This window comes from Poecilia latipinna, unplaced genomic scaffold (genome assembly GCF_001443285.1).
Source record: "Poecilia latipinna isolate Pla-1442-1.1 unplaced genomic scaffold, P_latipinna-1.0 Scaffold39, whole genome shotgun sequence".
Lineage (NCBI taxonomy): Eukaryota > Metazoa > Chordata > Actinopteri > Cyprinodontiformes > Poeciliidae > Poecilia > Poecilia latipinna.
Window position 1 is genome coordinate 565,473 of NW_015112655.1, and position 17,752 is coordinate 583,224.

The following is a 17,752-nucleotide window of genomic DNA, read 5'->3' on the forward strand; positions in this document are numbered from 1 at the left end:
AGTGTAATGTTTGAATTATTTGCTTATTTGCATCTCTTGGTGTATTTCTAATATTGTACAAACAGCCAAAGAGGCGTAATTGGAGGAGAGTTCAGGTTGCCAAATAAATTCAGTCCAGATGTGATTCAATAAACCATTAGTTTGTATGTAGTTTATATTAGTTACATTTTAACAGATCTGCTTGTTTTTTTATGAGTAATAAATGATACTGATCAAACCGAAGAAGAAAAAACTTTAGGAAATCATCTTTCATGGTCTCATCTTTTACATCAACAGACCCAGACAGGTTGGGTCTGAAGACTTTACAGCCAGTGAACCACAGCTGACTCTTGATTTCAGCTGCTCCACCTAAAGCAGACACCACAGAGGAGATGCGTCATCATGATAACAAGCCGCTCATCATCAGATGATATCTGGAAACCAAACCAGTTCCCACCGCAGCTGAAAGCATGAAGCTTTTCCTCCAGTCTGCAGGAAACATGCCAACCAAATTTTGAGATTAATCTCAGAAATTGTCTAGAAAAACTTAGAAATTACAGATAGTCAGATGATGTTTGATAGAAACATTCTAAAAAATAATAATAAAAAAAATTTCTAGTAAAAGAAAATTTTGTTTCAAAAGTAAAAAAATTCCTAGAAAAAAATGGAGAAAGTTTGAGGTTATTCTAAGAAATTTTCTGGAAAAAACATGAACATTTTTGAGTGTCGAAAGTCATGGACATTTGGAGATTAATATCAGAATTTTTTTTAAAAAACAGGGACATTTTTTGAGTTTCAAAAGTCAAAAATTTGCTACACAGTAAAAGAAATTTTGAGGATTAAGTTTTAGAAATTTTATTTAAAAAAAAAAAAAGAAAAATTCTGAGCTCAAAAGTCAAAAATTTGCTAGAAATAACAGGAAAATTTTGAGATTATTCTCAAAAATCTTGAGGTCTTAATTTTGAAGAAAAACAAGAAAATTGATGAGATTAGACATTTTATGGGAAAAAAACTTTAAGATTCTTTTTTTACTTTTCAAGCTCAGAAATGTCCAAGTTCTTTTTTTTAGAAAATTTCCGATGCTAATCTCTAAATTTCTGAGTTTTTGGCGGATATTTTTTTCTACCGACGATGGCCGCCGTAGCTCCTGACCTGCGGCGGTGAATGAGGATTTTAACTCATCCTGGATGAATTAACGTGTAAATGTTGTAGTCAGACACCAGCTGCTTTGTTGCTGAGCCAACATGGACACGTTCCTCCTCTGCTCTGATTGAACTGACGCGATTATGACCGAAATCCGCCCCTCGTCTCGGCTTATCGGGGTAATTCTGACATGAGAGGGGGTATTTAAATCCACGGGGTTTCTGCAGCGGTACTTACCCCCGGCAGCGGATGTCTTCCTCTGCAGGAGCTGAGCGGCGGTGCCTCGGCTGCTCCTGCGGTCCACCCCGCGGTGGCTCCTCGCTGTCCTCGAAGGCCCGGGCCGGCTCTGCGCTCCGTGGCTCCGGGGTTTCCTGCTGGGTGGAGGCGGCCTCTGGTCCTGCTGCGCTCCGGCTGCGCCGCGGAAAAACTCCGGGGATATTAGCGCTGCCGCTCGCTTCGTTCCGCGCGGCGTCGCGTCGCTCACTGCCGCTCCGCCGCCCTGCGAGGTCGAAGGAGGAAAACCCTGACCATGACGTCACCCCGTCAGCTGTACGGAAACCCCACCCTGTGACGTCATACCTGTTCAACTGAACGTTACTTATATACAAATTTTTAAAAGTGTTCTGTCACTGAGATAATAATCCACTAAGAGTTTTAGGTGTTTTATCCCATTTTACTTGCAGACACATCGTAGGCATCCCACCATTACAATACTGATTTCATTTCCGGTTTCTAAATTCTCCAACATCCGATGTTGGGGACAGCAGGGCCGGATGTAGGAGGAAAGGGCCCCGGGTTGAAGCCAGCTTTAGTCCCCAAAACAAAACAAATATTCTACTCAGGCAAACTGTGGTACATTTCTAGGTACGGCTACACTTCAGCCTGTACAAATTGATGAATACTTGGTGTAAAAAACTTGGCTCCATGTTGCACATTATAACTTTGTAATTTTCAAATATTTGAGTACTGTTTCTATTAATAACAATACCCTCCTGACTACCAGTAGTTCATTTTTGTCCTCTGTAGAGGACATTTCTAAACTTGAATATCTCCCACCCCCTGCATTCTACTGAATTAATTCCTTTTGGTATCTGGAGAGGACATTTAGGGCTTTTAAATGATGCCACATGTGAAGGGGTGGGACTTTTGTATGTACCTTTTTCTAATTCATAAAAATGGCGTTCATCAGTCATAACACATTTTATGGGAAGAGACAAAGTAAGTGCATAAGTATGCTAATTACCTTACAAAGACTGGGATTTTAAAAAAATGGTGATTGGACAATATTTTTTTCCTGGTAGTCAGGAGGTAAAAACATATTCATAAAAAAAAACTAAATCTTTGATGTTTTGCTCAGCAGAGGAGAAATATTTCTAAAAATATTTGATTTGCATATTTAACTTCAGATTTAAAAAATGTCTGAACTTGTAGAGTCTAAGTGGTTCCCTGGTGCTGCTTTTTTAGTTTCTGTTTTATCTGAACAACATCCTTAAAACAATTCATGTAAATCAAGTCTTAATCTCAGCGCTGCCATTTTTTCTCACAGTGAGAAGCAGGAAATGCTTTTCTGTATGATTTCCAGGGAAGTCATCAAAACAGCTAATGGAGTGTGACTTTCAGTCTGAGGGAAGATTTTTAATGCATCTTTAGAATGACGATCAAACCTTCTGTAACAGAGTTTTAAAAACAACACAAAGCTTTAGATCCAGATCTGACATTCAGCCTGCAGCAGTTTATTTATGCTGCTTGATGTCGGAACAGAGGAAACCTCCACCGTTTGGACTGGAGCCAGAATGAAGTTCTGTCCTGACAGGTTTGAGATTAAATGAACCCGACGACAATCAAAACTGAAATTAAACACAAAGGTAAATAACTTTTTAAAAACAAAACGGATATAAACCGACTTCATGCGGGATTCTTTATTTCTATTCTCCTGAAAACAGGATGAAACTAATTAAGTTAATTTAATACATTAAAAATGTTTTTCAGTAAATCAGTTTAATAAGTCAAACATTTCATACATTAATTACACAAACTACAACCCAAGTCGATTTTCCTTTTAATTTCAGACAGGAACCAGAGCTTAATGAAAATAGTTTAATCTCCGTTTAAAGGTTCGTTTCTGACAAATGAACCTTTGGAACATTTTACATTTGTGAAAATGACTTTAGGATTTTATTTCCTAATTGAAACAACTTAATTAGGCATAAAATGTGATTCTGACATATTAAGCCACTGGCTCCAAAAGTATTCTTCACTGCCCGTTTCTAAAGCTTGTTTTAAAAAAATGTTTATTTTTATTAAGCGTTTAATACAGGTTTTTAGTGTGCATTCATGCGCCACACTTTGTTTCATCTGTGAAAACACCTGTGTACAAACGGATCGGCTCACGCAGTTCCAGGCTAAACAAGACAACATTTTAGCTTCTTTCAGTTTGTGTCTGAAGTTAAACAGAACCAGGACAAAATAAATAATATTTCCAGACTCTGGTAATCAAATCTGTAGCCAAAATGGAGAAAAACAACCAACTAAAACTTCAGTTTCAAGATGAAATGGGAAGAATGCACACAGACAGAAGATGTGATGATTGTAGAAAAGCAGGTTTATTGGAGGTTAGCTGGTTCATAATCTACAGGGGATAAAAATGTACTTTAAGACGGAGCCTAACAGCACAGTGAGTTCAGTCTACCCTCCGTTTGATCACCTCTGTGGCGCGGAGCAGCTCGGCCTTCAACCAGCTGCAAGACAAGAGGGAGCAGGGAGGACAAGGGTCTGGATGAGTGAACGGCAAAACTTGATTCAGTCGCTGAAATGCTGGAACTTGTTTTTGTCTCAGTCCATTTAGGCTGATGGTTACATTCAGGAAGCGTAAACTAAACATTCACAGCTTTCTAAGGAACAAACAAAACGGGTTAGAAGGTTAGAGACACAACGATCAGCTGAAGAAGTTCAAGAATCAGGAGATTTCCAACATCTAACGCCACAAACAAAAGGGAAACCAAGACTCAACCTGAGCAACAGGCCTCTGGAAATACAGTATTCAACATTTATCACCAGACTTCATGAAAAAAGTGACAGGAACCTGACTACAGGCGGAGGGAACCATCGAAGCTCTCTGGTCGATTATTGACTGTATTTTGTGAACATTCAGGTTTTGTAATCAAACTTGTATCTATGATTAGAAATGTAGAAGAAAAAGCAAATATGAAAGTGGCTCCTTGGCATTTAAATATGGCAACAGACAAAGATTAACCACAACTAGATGTCTCATCCATTCATTCATTTAGACGAATGACTGATCCAGTAAAACTTCATTTTGTTTTCAGCTGCAGATTCTGCATTAGAGAAGGGGCAGTGGGTCAGGCTCTCTACCTCCTCACTGCTGTTTTACATCACATCAACCGAGTTTTGTCTGTTTGCCATATGGAAGACCAGGTGCTGCTTTTGGTCTCTGCTGCCAGGTTTCAGATACAAACACGAGTCCTTCGGGCAAAGATGAAGGGGACAAATCGAGTTTTTGTAACAGGAAGAAAGAATAAAACATGAATAAAAACGAGGATGAGTTGGTTCCAAAGAAACTCTGCAGCACCAACAGCAGGAAAACAACAGACTGTACAAACTGATGTAACACCGTGTTACAGGAAATTTCTGCTTCTCTGCTGAAAACACTACTCCGTCCATTTCCCAGAAAAAAAAACAAGGTTCTGATTGATTTTACCAATTAACCCGGCCTGTAAAAGCTCCCTTTCTAATGCACAGAGGGGTCATCAGAGGGCGGCAGCAGCAGATGGTTGAACTAATGGATAAACAAATGAGAGAACAGGATTCACATCTCCAGGCACCGAGACCCGAACATGAAACCGGTTCTGACTGAGTTCTGGTCTAAAAGCTAAAACAAACTCTGCAAAACCAGAAACTCCTGAGAAACGATGGAAATATTACCGAACAAAACGATTGGTAAAATGAAAACTGCAACATTTTAACTCTTTTATATCAGCTTTAGGGTTGCAACCAACTATTATTCCAGTAATCAAATATCCTGAAGATTAATTTGGATAAAAATAACTGGCATATTCCCAACTTTTCTTTTTTTGCATCCAGCTACTTCAACTTTTTTAATACAATGTTAGAAATACAACAAAAGATGCAAACAAACATTTCAATTTATGTCTTTAAATAAGAAAATAAACATTTATCGTCTAAATTGCAGCATCAGCATTACACTTGATCATTTGTAGCAAAGGTATCATGTGTAAATATTTTGAACATGTTTGGCTGAATTACTGCTCCGAATACAACTAACCTTTTTAGAGTGCATTTCCTTCAGCTAACAATAAATTACCAAACCACTTCAGAATAATTTCAATAATAGATTCATCACAATTAATCCGACTAATTGTTTCAGTCTTAGCTGATTAATTTCAAAGCTGATTCCGATTCCTGAAACTTCTAGAAGATTCATTAATTATGGGATCTGTAAAAGATGCATGATGGAGACGAATGTCTTTCAGATGAAAACCAGCATAAAGGTGGTTTGATGGAAGCTGCATATGTAGATATTTATCATGCATATCAGGGTTCTCATACTTTTTGTTTCCTGCAGGTCATCATAACTATTATAGCTTCTTATCCTCCTCAGCCAATGAAATCAGAGTTTTTATGGAGGCAGAAACAGCAGCAGCTGATTTTATCATCTAAAGCATAAACATTCTTCACCATCCATCTTTTAGTTTGAAAAGGATCTTAGATAGGATCTCCAGACCTCACGCATCGAGATGGGAACAACTTTTTCTACGATTATCCACACCTGGAAAATACATAAATCTTATTTCGGGGAAGGTGAAGTTATAGAAGAAGAAGAAGGATCCACAAAAAACAACGAGGCCCAAAAAGAAAAAGGGAAAGTTAAAGAGCAAGAGAGTCCAGCAACGAAGGTCAACACTGAGGGAATGTTTTCTATGGAGTTCAGATCAGCTAAATGTCATAATTCAGTCACACTTTCAACATGTTATCACCATGGAAACAAGAGCACGACTGGCTCATTAAGCTCCTACTTTCCTTGTTTACATTCCAACATTAGATTTTCTTGCCACTCTTGTAATCTCCAACGAGGAGGGAAAAAAGAGGAAGGAAGAGAAGGGTTAAACAAAGAAGACTTGGTCTTTACAGGCGGTGGCGCGGGCTGGGGCGGCCGTGGCTGCGGAGAAGGCGGCCACGATGGAGGCGAACACCACGCTGGGGCTCTGGGAGGCGTCCACTGCCGTGTGCAGGCCCCGGGTGCTGTAGTACTGCACCAGGGGGGACGTCTGCCGGTGGTAGGCGTCCAGGCGGGAGCGGAGCGTCGTCTCGTTGTCGTCGCTGCGGCGGATCAGCGGCTCGCCCGTCACCTGGGAGGAGGAGCAGAAGCATCAGGACGAGGCCTCAGGTGGGAACAATCAGTTACAGGCGAACTACTGGAACCAAAGTTATCATAGATAACTAAAACTAAAACTGAAAAAACATTTTATTAATAAACATGGAGAATAATGGGGTAAAAAAACTATAACTAACTGGAACACTACTGTGAGCTTATAAAACTAAAACATAATGAAATTATAGATACAATATCCTTTGTTTTCATGTTTATGAACCCATAAGCCTTTTGAACTGATGTGAAATTGATTCCTCCTCAAAAGTTTTACTTCAGTCATCGGCAAATTACAGCACTTCCTTTTCTTCCTGGTGGCGCTAAGCTAGCTGCAAAACGGCGACAGCAAAAGTTTGGAGGAGACGCCAGAGTCAGTTGGTTGTTCAACAATAACTGAATTCATTTTTAGAAAATTGCATCTTCGGCATGCACACATAATCACAATACTTTGGTTCATTTTTAGGTGCAGAATTCAAAAAGGTCAAAGTATGAAAAAACTAAAACTACTGCCGTAGCTAATAAAATGTAAATATGTAATTACTAGCTAGCAAACAAACAAACTCTAAAATCTAACTTAAGCTAACCAAATTAGATAAAGTCATAACAAAATAAAACTAAACTGAAATGAAAGACCAAAAACCATCACGACCCTGCCTTAAACAGGTTAGGCCATGGTTATGGGCTTTTCAAGACCTGTTTATTACATTTTAGCACAAAATCAATCTTAGAAAATGAGATTTTAGTCTGATCAGTTGTGCCTGTTTTAGGGCCTCTGTCACTTTAAATCCAAACAGCTGCTGCTGGCCACGATCCACAACTCAACATTTACACCCGCATGTGAAAAAGTCTACAAACAGAAGCACAATTACACAGTCTTTGAAAAGCAGAAGTGGAGCCTCCTGCATAACCAGCAAGAATGGAGCAAGTGGGATCTGGATGGTAAGTCAACAACAAAACACTTTTCTTTTCCAGTACAGTGGTGACATGGAAACAGTTCAAAAACAAAAAACATTAAGTTAATGCCAAAAACACAGAGAGGTGTTTTTTTTTTAAAGCTCTTGAGCTTAAAACAAAAAGACTCAAATCTAAGTACAAAAGTGTGCAAAATGTGAGTTTTGTGTAATGGGTTCTCTTTTAATTCCTGCATGTTGCTACTTGTTGCAGCCTGAGGTGGAGGCAGGAAGCAGGAAATTATCACAGAAAATAAACAACAAAAGCACCGAGCTACTGAGTCAACACACACTGACAAGTTGTGACAGTAGACCAAACAAACCACAAGAAATTCCCAACATACAACATTTCCGTGTCATAACTGAACACATAAAATTCCAGGAACATCTTGGATAATTTATTCAGAGGCTGAAGAATGAATACATTTAAACCAGTCAACGTCTAGTTGAATTAAAATCCTCTAATTTGACTCTGTTGGTCATTCCAGATGTGGTGTGAAGGTTTAGGAGGAAATATTTTAGAAAATCTTTCTAATCCTTTGAATTTTATAAAAATGCAGTGCAAATACTAAATCATTATACAGAGATGTTTTTCTGCTAGATTTTATTAAAACTAAAAAAGACAAAAGTTGATGATTTTTGTTACAGGAAATGACATCAGGGATGCAGCTTCAGCAGGAACTGGAGTCTCGGATGAGTTTAATGTTAACATTGGCTCCACATAAAACATACTAATGCAGAAAATTCAGAGTTTCACTTCACACTTTTTAGAGATGTGTTGTAAAAACTCAAAAAATAAGCAACAATAATAATATCACTTAATCAAGTTCTTTCTAACATTCAGCAATACAAAATATGTAAAAATCCTAAAACTGAATGTTTAAATGTTTAAATAAATACATCTATGTATGATGATTTAATAGTTTTTCAGGGTTTGGACATTTGAAATGCAAATTAGTGTTTAATGATCCAATTCTGATATTTAGGGTCATGATTCGGTTCAGATGTGATTTTTCATTCACAGACAAATGTTTCTATTCAAACGATTTAGAAATAATGTGAGATGGTGAAAACAACTAGAATATTTTAAACAATTCTATAGGGTCATAATATGGAAGCCCATTTCTGCCACTCTGGTTAAAAGTAAATAAATCTCTTCATATTGAGATTTTCTGTCGTCGTCACAACCCTGAAGCTCTAAAAGTTTCGCTTTAACGAAGCCATTCTGGTTCTGGCAGAGCCATTCTTACATCTGCCATTACGAAAAGGTCAGTGGATGTTACAAAATAAAAAAAGTCCTCCACCAGCAGCCACTTCTGCCCACCTAGATGGAGACGCAACAGCTTTTCAGACTGAAACTGGGTCACAGCTTTCTGAAAAACAAAACGTGTCTGAAAGTGAAAAGAGGCCAGTTGTTGAAAAGCAGCTCAACTCTGACCCATTTTCAGCCTGAGAGTCACTCAGGTGGGCGGCGGGTTGCTCAGACTGTTTTCCCCAGCAGGCCGGAGCAGAAACTACTTACGTCATCCTTCATGTGATGTTTGGGGGGGTTGAACTCCTCGTGGTAGGAGCGGCCGCTGGGCTGGTGGATCAGCCTGCGGAAGCAGAGCGGGTCAGTGAGTCACTGTCCTTTCACATCCCACACCATGTCCTACTTGGACCTTGTCGTTGCGACACGATGCCCCGCAGACACACATGACTGCATAAACCGAGGTCGCATCGGGTATGATGCAGTCGAGACGACAACTAAACATTTCACAACATGCTGCAGGCCAATCTGAAAGCTGCTCAGACCAGAGAACATCGACTTCACCACAAATCGTCCCCAACGTAGGCGGAGCTGGAAACTTGATTTACTCAGTCGGTTATGAAAATGATCTGGCACAAAACCAGCTGGCCCATATTTCCAGGCTTTACCAACTGAAAGGGCCGATACCTGAACATCACTGCAGACCTGAACCTTCAGAGCCACATAAAGACAGCTTCAAAGTCAGTCTTCCATCACCTGAAGAACATTTCCCAGTAAAACCAGGGAGATGGAGCGCATCACCCCAGTTCTAAAGTCCTTCCATGACTCTCTGGAGCTCAGAGTATAAACGGTAAAATCCTTCTGTTGATTTATAAATCACTGAACAATTAATCACCAAAACACATTAAAGAACCAAACATGGAGAAGCAGCTTTCAGCTTCTACGCACCACAAATCTGGAACAAACTTCCAGAAAACGGCAAAAGAGCTGAAACACTGAGCTACTTTAAATTAAGTCTGGTTCAGTCTGTTTGGAGTTGCCTGTGATTATTAGTAACTGGATCATTATCAATATAATTGATGAGTATTGATGATTTTGATGATGGCATTTGATAAAATGCCATCATCTCTCTCATAATTGGAGAGTCATGTTTTTATGATGTAAAGCACTTTGAACCGACTGGTTGATGAAATGTGTTATACACATATAACTTATATGTACATTTTTGGAGGGTTTTTTTTAAATCTAGATTCTACAAAAACAAGACCTTGGTTAATGTTTCATCTTAAGCACTATGAAGATGAGATAAATGTAGAAACATCTTTAATAAACGAGGATTACTTTCTTTCAGTTGTCTGTCATTGTGGCCAGTTTTATTTTAGAACAGGGGCCATACAACAATCACTCAGAGGGCCACAATTAGTCACCGGGCCGTACTTTGGATATGCCCTACCAATCCATTTTCTTGAGGAACAACTATAAATACAGACAGTACCAACAAATGAGTCACAAAAATGTGTTTTTACAGTTTTAAAGCTGATGTTTCGGTACCTGCTCTCCAGATTTGGCCCTGTAGTGGTGGAGTACTCTCTGAAACCACCAGAGGGCGACAGCCATAATGTTTATAAGGAGAATTCTAGTTTTTCAGGACAAATAAAATGTGGAGAATTTTTTACTAAATCACAATTTGATTCCGATTTTTAGGACCAGGATTCGGTTCAATATCCTCTTTAAGAACTTGTAGGAGCGTGCTCAGTAGTCATAATCTGTTTCTGTTTACAGAACAGACAAGAAAAGCAACAATATGATTCACAACTCTGAAAATCACTTAAATGATGAAATATGTAAAACCTCCAAGATGTGGACTTTAAAGTACATCATTTATTTAAACTCATGTTTTAGTTCAGCGATTTTGCAGAACTTCCTTCAACTATTTTCTCAGCTCTGATTCATCCTAAAAGCCATGAGCAGTCCTATTAACAACACCGTATTTAACGAGTTAAAACTTTAGAAAGACTTAGAAGGTCAACATAACAGCCTGAAAGCGAGCTGCTTTTAAACTCCAGCCCATTTCTGAGGTAAACACTTCACTAAAGATCCGCTGTAAGACCTTCCTGCTGCAAGACTCTCCAACACCTTCAGGCCACCTTCTGTTAATTGCATGATTTCACACTCCACTTGTTTCCAGCATTATCACTCTGTTCCAGACTCTCCTGAATCAATCTGCCGACCCGAGCAGGATTAAGATGCAGACAGCATGAGGATCATCGGAAAACTCTGGAGCGCCATCTGCTGGTGCAGGAAAACCAAGTGGACTTTTCCTCCAGCTCCAGGACGGTTAGAGGTCGTCCTTCCTGGCTCCATGAAAATAAAGCTTTTCTGAAAATATTTTGGGCGTGTTCTCAGGTTTAATGAAGAACTTTAATAAAATGCTTTTGATTTGTTGACTATTAGGTGCACTCTTTTCTATTTGAACCCACAATTTGCCAAGGACAGTGGTTCCCACATTGAATGTAAAAAGTTATTCTTCCTTTAACAGGTTCAAATAGGGCGATACAAAACATGTTCATTACATTTTTAACAAAATCATTCTTGGATAATGAGATTTTAGTCTCTTAGTGAAAATGGTTGCAAACAGATGCGCAATTACACGACCGTCCATTTTTGAAAAGCAGAAGTGGAGCCTCCTGCACAACTAACAAGAATGCAGCAAGTAGTCTCTGGATTATAAGTCAAAAACAAAACACTTGTCTTTTCCAGGAGCCATTGTAGAGCAGATACCAGGTGACCGCACATCGACAGTTCTACTTCGGTCTCTTTATTTTTTAAAGGGGGCCACATTATGCAAATTTAACATTTTGCACATTTTTGTACTTCCACTTGGGTTCCTACCGCTTCTAAAAAAATGGCAACAACATGATGTCTGAAAAATTAAGTCATTTCAAAATTCTCCCTGAATGTAGCGTCACAAATCAGTTGAGTTGAGCTCCAGTTTGGTCAGCTGGTTTTCCCACTGTATGTGCTCTACAATGGCTGCTGGAAAAGACAAGTGTTTTGTTGTTGACTTGTCATCCAGAAACTATTTGCTGCATTCTTGTTGGTTATGCAGTAGGCTCTAACACTTTTCAGAGATGTACAGTTGTATAATTCCACATCTGTTTGCAACCATTTTCAAAGAGTGCGAGTGTAAACGTTGAGGCGTGACCAGCATCAGCTTATTAGGATTTAAAATGACAGAGGCCCTAAAACTGCTCGAAACAGGCAGGACTGATGAGACTGAACTCTCATCCAAGAATAAGTTTGTGCAAAATGCAAATTAAGTGTTTATACAGCATGTTGCCCTATTCTAACCTGTTTGAGGAATCTCAGTAGGTCTCCTTTAAATCATACCTAATGACTACAGGCATTAGGTATGATTTAGATGGACCAATAAGTCAACGCTCTGGCTTCAGGCTCAGCTCCTCCACCCAGACCAATTTACAATAATCGCTTCAAAAGAGAAAACTCCAGTCAGAAATGAATAAGTCTATTGATGTTAGCAGGCAGAACAAGTTACCTCTATGCAACATGCAAGCCGTGTTTCACTGGATTTTCAACTTTGCTGCACTTTAGGTAGCGCTGGTCTAGATCAATCTGGCGCTCTGCAGATCAGTGCAGCATAGAGACACATCGTCTTTTCTGAGACCAGGACTCGCGTCTAGGGTTGAGAGCACCTTTAATATTTACCGACCCATCTGACTGCAGACGGGATTCTTAGAAATGTATCCATATTAGATACATTCGGACTGCCTTCACTGCAAACAAAATATTTGTGACGTTAGCACTAAATTCTAGTGACTATCTTAGGACACTTGAAATAAGACAAAGCTAACTTACAAAGAACTTTTTAGCAATAAATAGGGGGTTGTTTTAAGTAAATAATTCCTTAATGTTGATGAAAAAGTTGTAGTTCCACTGACAGATTATTTCACTAACATGGGAAAAATATCTTGCTGTAAATAAAATAACCCCCACTAATGAAAACACAGAATCTTCAATACGATCGAAACACCGTATAGAGGTTAAATTAACACTAAAAGTTTGGCCAGATGAGATCCAACTTGCTTCCCATGCAGGCCAATGTTAATAAACTGTAATAAAATAATTTATTGCCAAAACGAAGGATGATATTTATTGTTCAGAAACATTATTCCATAAGTTTTGAGGAAACAGAAGCAGTGCTGTTCTGTTCCCACCAACAATGTGTTTGACGAGCAGCTCAAAGGTGACACCTAGTGGTCAAATCTGCATCCTGCACAGCATTTCCAATCAGGTTACTGGAACAACTTTAACTGCAGCTTCACAACAAAACGTTCAAAAAGAAAATATTTTCAGGTCAGGATGAAGCTCCTGCTCTGCTGGTTCTCTGTTTAAACTCATCCTGGTTTATCCCTGAACCCAGCAGGTTTTAGCACCAGACCAGCTCAGACACGCTGTGACTGCAGCTCCGGTTTCTTATGGCTCGGAGGCAAAGCGTTTATCCTGCAAGTTAAACTCTGGCTGTGAATCGGAGGAGCAGCTGTCATGGAAAGCATAAATCAGCTTTCAGTTCCAGCTGCCAGTCAAACTGAGTCACTTCTGAATGATTAGTTTGTTTCCTACCTGCCGCAGATCCGGCGAACCAGCAGGGAGTCGTCTACGGAGAACTCGATCACAGAGTCCAGCTTCTCGTCCCTTTTGTCCAACAAGTCGTCCAGCTGAAGGACAAACAGCACAGAGGACGTTGAGCTTCATCGCTTGTCTTCATAAATACGTAAACCCAGAAGTTAGATTATTTTCCCTGGTTAGTTTCATAGAACCTGATGAATAAAATATGAGGACTAAATGTTGTTGCGAACCATTTCTGCTTGTTTGACCGTTCTGGGAAAGCCGTCCAGCAGGAAGCCGTTCCTGCAGGCGGTCGTGTCCAGGTTCTTCTCTATGAGCTCCACCACCATCTCATCGCTGACCTGCAAGAAAAAAAAAAAAAACGCTCAACAACTTCCTGCAACTTTATCTACCAGACAATGTGATATCTGCAGATAGCACAGTGTGTAATTAACTGTCACGAACACCACAGGAAGCACTAACAGCCTCTAAATTACCAAAGGAAATGACATCAGAGGTGGTAATAATGAAGTCCTACGACTCCCACTGACATAAAACCTAAACTTTAAAGGAACAAACACAAAGCTACGGCTTCCTCCTGCCTTCAGTTCATGACAGTTTGAAAACATAAAGGAACGGCAAAGAGAAAGTACACCCTCCAGGCTACAGTAGAGTTTTAACATTGAGTCAATTTTTATCTGATTTAATTTGACCTTGATGTGCAAAAACACACAAACTGCAGCTTTATCAGTCAGTAACGATGAAAAAGGACAAAAAAACTTTAGAAATAAAACGAAACGCACAGATCCCCTTTTTTTCAATTACGATACCGATATCTGAGGTTTAGTATCGGCCGATACCGATCCGATACAGAAAAACTGACTGAAACGTTTCTTTTTTTAAATACAGACATAAATGGACTGAATGGTTTGGTCAGTCAGTGCAATTAGGAGAATAACAGCCAACATAAAAAATATACCAACAAAAACAACAGGTTGACTACTTTGGTGAAACGTAAAAAAAATAAAAAATAAAACAGCATAAAATGTTCTTTCAAATGATTCAGAAAGTGCAATTATGAAAACTAAATATAATGAAAAATAAACAATACAGCATAGAACTAGACTGAACAGATCAGCCCTTATGGATCAGGCACAGTAATTGATAACCTGAGGCCGATACAGATATTAATATCAGATTGATGCATCACTAGTAAAAAGTTCTCACCAATACAATATTTTACTCAAATTTCTCACCAAACTACATTAGAAAATATCTTAAAATGACAAGTTAGACAATGTGTCGCCTTTCTTGCTTTACTTTTTGAAAACACATGTGGCTCAGATGTTCAGGTTGTTATGATTTTATTTTTTTGAGGGGATGATATGAAAGCAGGAATGTTTTACCAGCTTGCCGGAGTCCATGGTCTCCTTCAGCCTCCTGCCGAGTTCAGAGCCTGAAGCCACCATGGCCCTCAGCATGTCTCCTGTGGCCAGGTGGCAGACGCAGTACTTCTCCGCTAACCGGGGAGCCTGCAGGGACGAGACAGACACACACACACACACACACACACACACACACACACACACACACACACACACCTTCAGCTTACCAAACAGTATTCAAAACAGATTTGTAAAAAAAAAAAATCAAATACAACTTAAAAAGAAAGGAAATTTAGTCAAAGTTTAGATTCAGAACGGCGACAATGGAAAGATGCATTTCAATTTAATATGTTAGTTTATGAACATTTTTGATGCGCTGCAAAAACAAAAATATAGGAGCTTGTTTTAAGTAAATAATTATTTAATATTGGTGAAAAAGTTCTAGTTCCACTGGCAGATTATTTCACATAACACAGGAAAAATTTCTTATGAGTGAAATAATTTGCCAGTGGAACTAGAACTTTTTCCATCTCTATTAAGGAATTATTGACTTATTGAGGAATTATTGAGCTTCTATATCTTCCAGAAAAGTTACTTGTAAGTTAGTTTTGTCTTATTTCAAGTGTTCTAAGAGATTTGCACTAGAAACAAGACAAAAATACTTTAAGATGTTGTATTTTTGCAGTGCAGAAAGATTAAATATCTCAAAAAAAGAAAACCATTGTGATTGAGCAATATGGCATGGGATAAGCTGGTATTTTGTTGTGCATTTGAAATATGTCTGTAGCAATTTGAGTTGAAAAGCTAACTTTCTCTTTGTGTGAATGTTCTAAGTTCATACTTCTTATTGATTTTATCTGTTTATTGTGTTTTGAATTGAGTTTTTAATTCATTTTTTTGTGCTCAGCTTTGTCACATTATTTTTCTTTTATCTTGTTTGTTATTGATGTTCAGCACTTTGTTTCAGCTGTGACTGGCGTTAAAGCGCTTTATTTTGAAGTTGATGATGATGAATTTACTTTGAAAGAATCAACAGTGAGTGATTTTTGCAGTGGGGAAAAGTTCAGAAGGAGAAACGGAGACATTCCTCTTCCTGAGGAATCCCAAGGCGTTCCGAGGCCAGACAGGATGTATAATCCCTAAAGTGATTTATCTGGGTCTCTGCCCTGGGATGTGGCTGAAAAAGCTCCAAACTGAGGCTTCAGGAGGCAGGGTTGCACGATTTTAGAGACTCCAGTGATATTATTATAAGTTAGTATTTCTGTGCATTTTCTTCTGTCCTCTCTTTTTCAGTGTTTCCATTATTCTGTGACCTTTTATGTAATGCTGCTGTGAAACACTGCCCAACAGACTCAATGTTACATTAGCATGAAAGATGCAAATTCACAGGATTTGGAATATATTAGTCATTACACTCTGAACAATCCTTTACAATCTGAAAATTTCACATACTGATATTGCTTTGACGAAATATTGAGACAGCATTACTGGCTTCCAATTCATTTGTCCATTTCTTGTTCCGTCTTGCAATCGCTCTGAACAAAAACCAATAAATTTATGGTTTTTTTCCCTACACCTGATAATCTGGTAAACTAGATTAGATTTGAAGTCAAAATTGCAATATTTGTTATATTTTCAGCTGCTGTTGTTCTCTTTCACACTGCTCAGCAACCAGTTCCCCTCCTCACCTGTGGTAGCACTGTAGCAAGAACTTCTGAAAGAAATGACATGAAAACCTTTGAGCGCAGCTGTAAATAAAACACGAACTGTAAATAAAAATGGAGTGGGTTCAAATTTTAGCTGTTGTAGGATTTCACTTTTGTCTTTGGTGAAAGCCCATGAGCCATTTCCCCTCATTAGCGGTAGACTCACATTTGTTTTGGTTGTATTTACCCAGAAAGCCTTGCTCTGCTTCCTGTTTTTGGAGCAGGTTTGGTGTTTGCATATCCATTCAATCCGGGCCGGAGTTCACTTCAACCGAACTGAGAACGTTTATAACATTATACAACTATGCATTTCTGAATATTTATGTTTATTATATGTTCATTCATGTACACATAAATAGACGTTGGAGTAATTTATTATTTGAAATGGAAACTAGTAGAAACGTACGGCTGAAAGTCATTGAGAATCTGAATGACAGCTGAGCTTCTTCCCATTTAAAGAATTAACCAATGTCCTGATTACTTTAAAACAAACTGGGAGGTTTACTGGTGTCAGTAACATGTCCTGTCCTGCAAAATCTATGAAAGTCCTGGAAGATTAAAATCAGGAAAAACTGGTTGGGGATTTTGGTTTTAAGCCACAATTTAGCTACAAACAAACCTTAAAAATAAATAAATTAAAACATTTTATCGTTCTAGACGTCATTGAATTTAGTCAGGACGGCCCTCACCGAAATAAAACTGAAATTTCATTTTTTATCACACCAGTTAATAACAAAGTGATACAGTATTTATTGATAAAAGCAATAAAGGTTAAAGTTCTTATTAACTAGTTATCGATTATGCGCACTTCACCTCTCTTTCCTCAAAGCTAACAGCTACTATTAGCAGCATTAGCTCGCCGCGAGCCTCACCTGAGTCCCTTTCCCGGCTCCGGGAGGTCCGAGAAGGATGGCTCGAATGCCGTCCTGTACATCAGCTATCGCCTCCTTTAACTGCACGCTGGGGGCCATGACAGCACCGGAGGGGGGACACCAAGCAGAAACTTTCCAGAAGTCTGTCGGTGCGGCGGTGCTGACACTTCAGCCAAGTTGGCCAGAAAGAATGAGCCACATCCTCCTTTTCAATACGAGACCTTAGCCCCGCCCATACCAGAGCAAATCCGCGATTTGATTGGTTGGCAGTCGAGTCAATTTACGTGTGTAGCACAGGATTGGAGGAAGCATTACACCGCTTCCGGAAAACGTTTAAAGGAACGCGCACTATTTTATTCCCCACATTCTTTCACTGTAAAATATCACTTTCTTGAATTTATTTGGGGTTTTTGACAGCGGTAAGCACGGAATTGT

General features: G+C 39.0%; 2 protein-coding genes across 4 annotated transcripts in view; both read right to left on the bottom strand.

Annotated features, from left to right (window-relative positions):
• Positions 1–1,668, bottom strand: part of rnf19b (ring finger protein 19B) — a 37,553-nt gene extending 35,885 nt beyond the window's left edge. Inside the window, exon 1 of one of the 2 annotated variants that reach the window (XM_015046283.1) lies at positions 1,360–1,668. The gene's annotated coding sequence lies outside the window, so the exon portion shown is untranslated. Of the gene's footprint in view, positions 1–1,355 lie in introns of both variants that reach the window. The other variant, XM_015046296.1, reaches the window with a different exon arrangement.
• Positions 1,669–3,701: 2,033 nt separating this feature from the next.
• ak2 (adenylate kinase 2) lies at positions 3,702–17,537 on the bottom strand. Of its 2 annotated transcripts, XM_015046324.1 has the most exons (7): positions 17,318–17,537; positions 14,761–14,886; positions 13,606–13,716; positions 13,370–13,464; positions 9,002–9,074; positions 6,290–6,509; positions 3,702–3,860 (listed from the first exon to the last, which is right to left on the bottom strand). In XM_015046324.1, exons 1-7 carry the CDS (start codon positions 17,414–17,416, stop codon positions 3,853–3,855), a joined length of 732 nt encoding a protein of 243 aa, XP_014901810.1. In that variant the 5' UTR covers positions 17,417–17,537; the 3' UTR covers positions 3,702–3,852. The 2 variants fall into 2 exon arrangements, with proteins under 2 accessions (XP_014901810.1, XP_014901801.1); XM_015046315.1 differs by lacking the exon at positions 3,702–3,860 and having other exon boundaries at positions 5,422–6,509.
• Between the last annotated feature and the right edge of the window lie 215 nt (positions 17,538–17,752).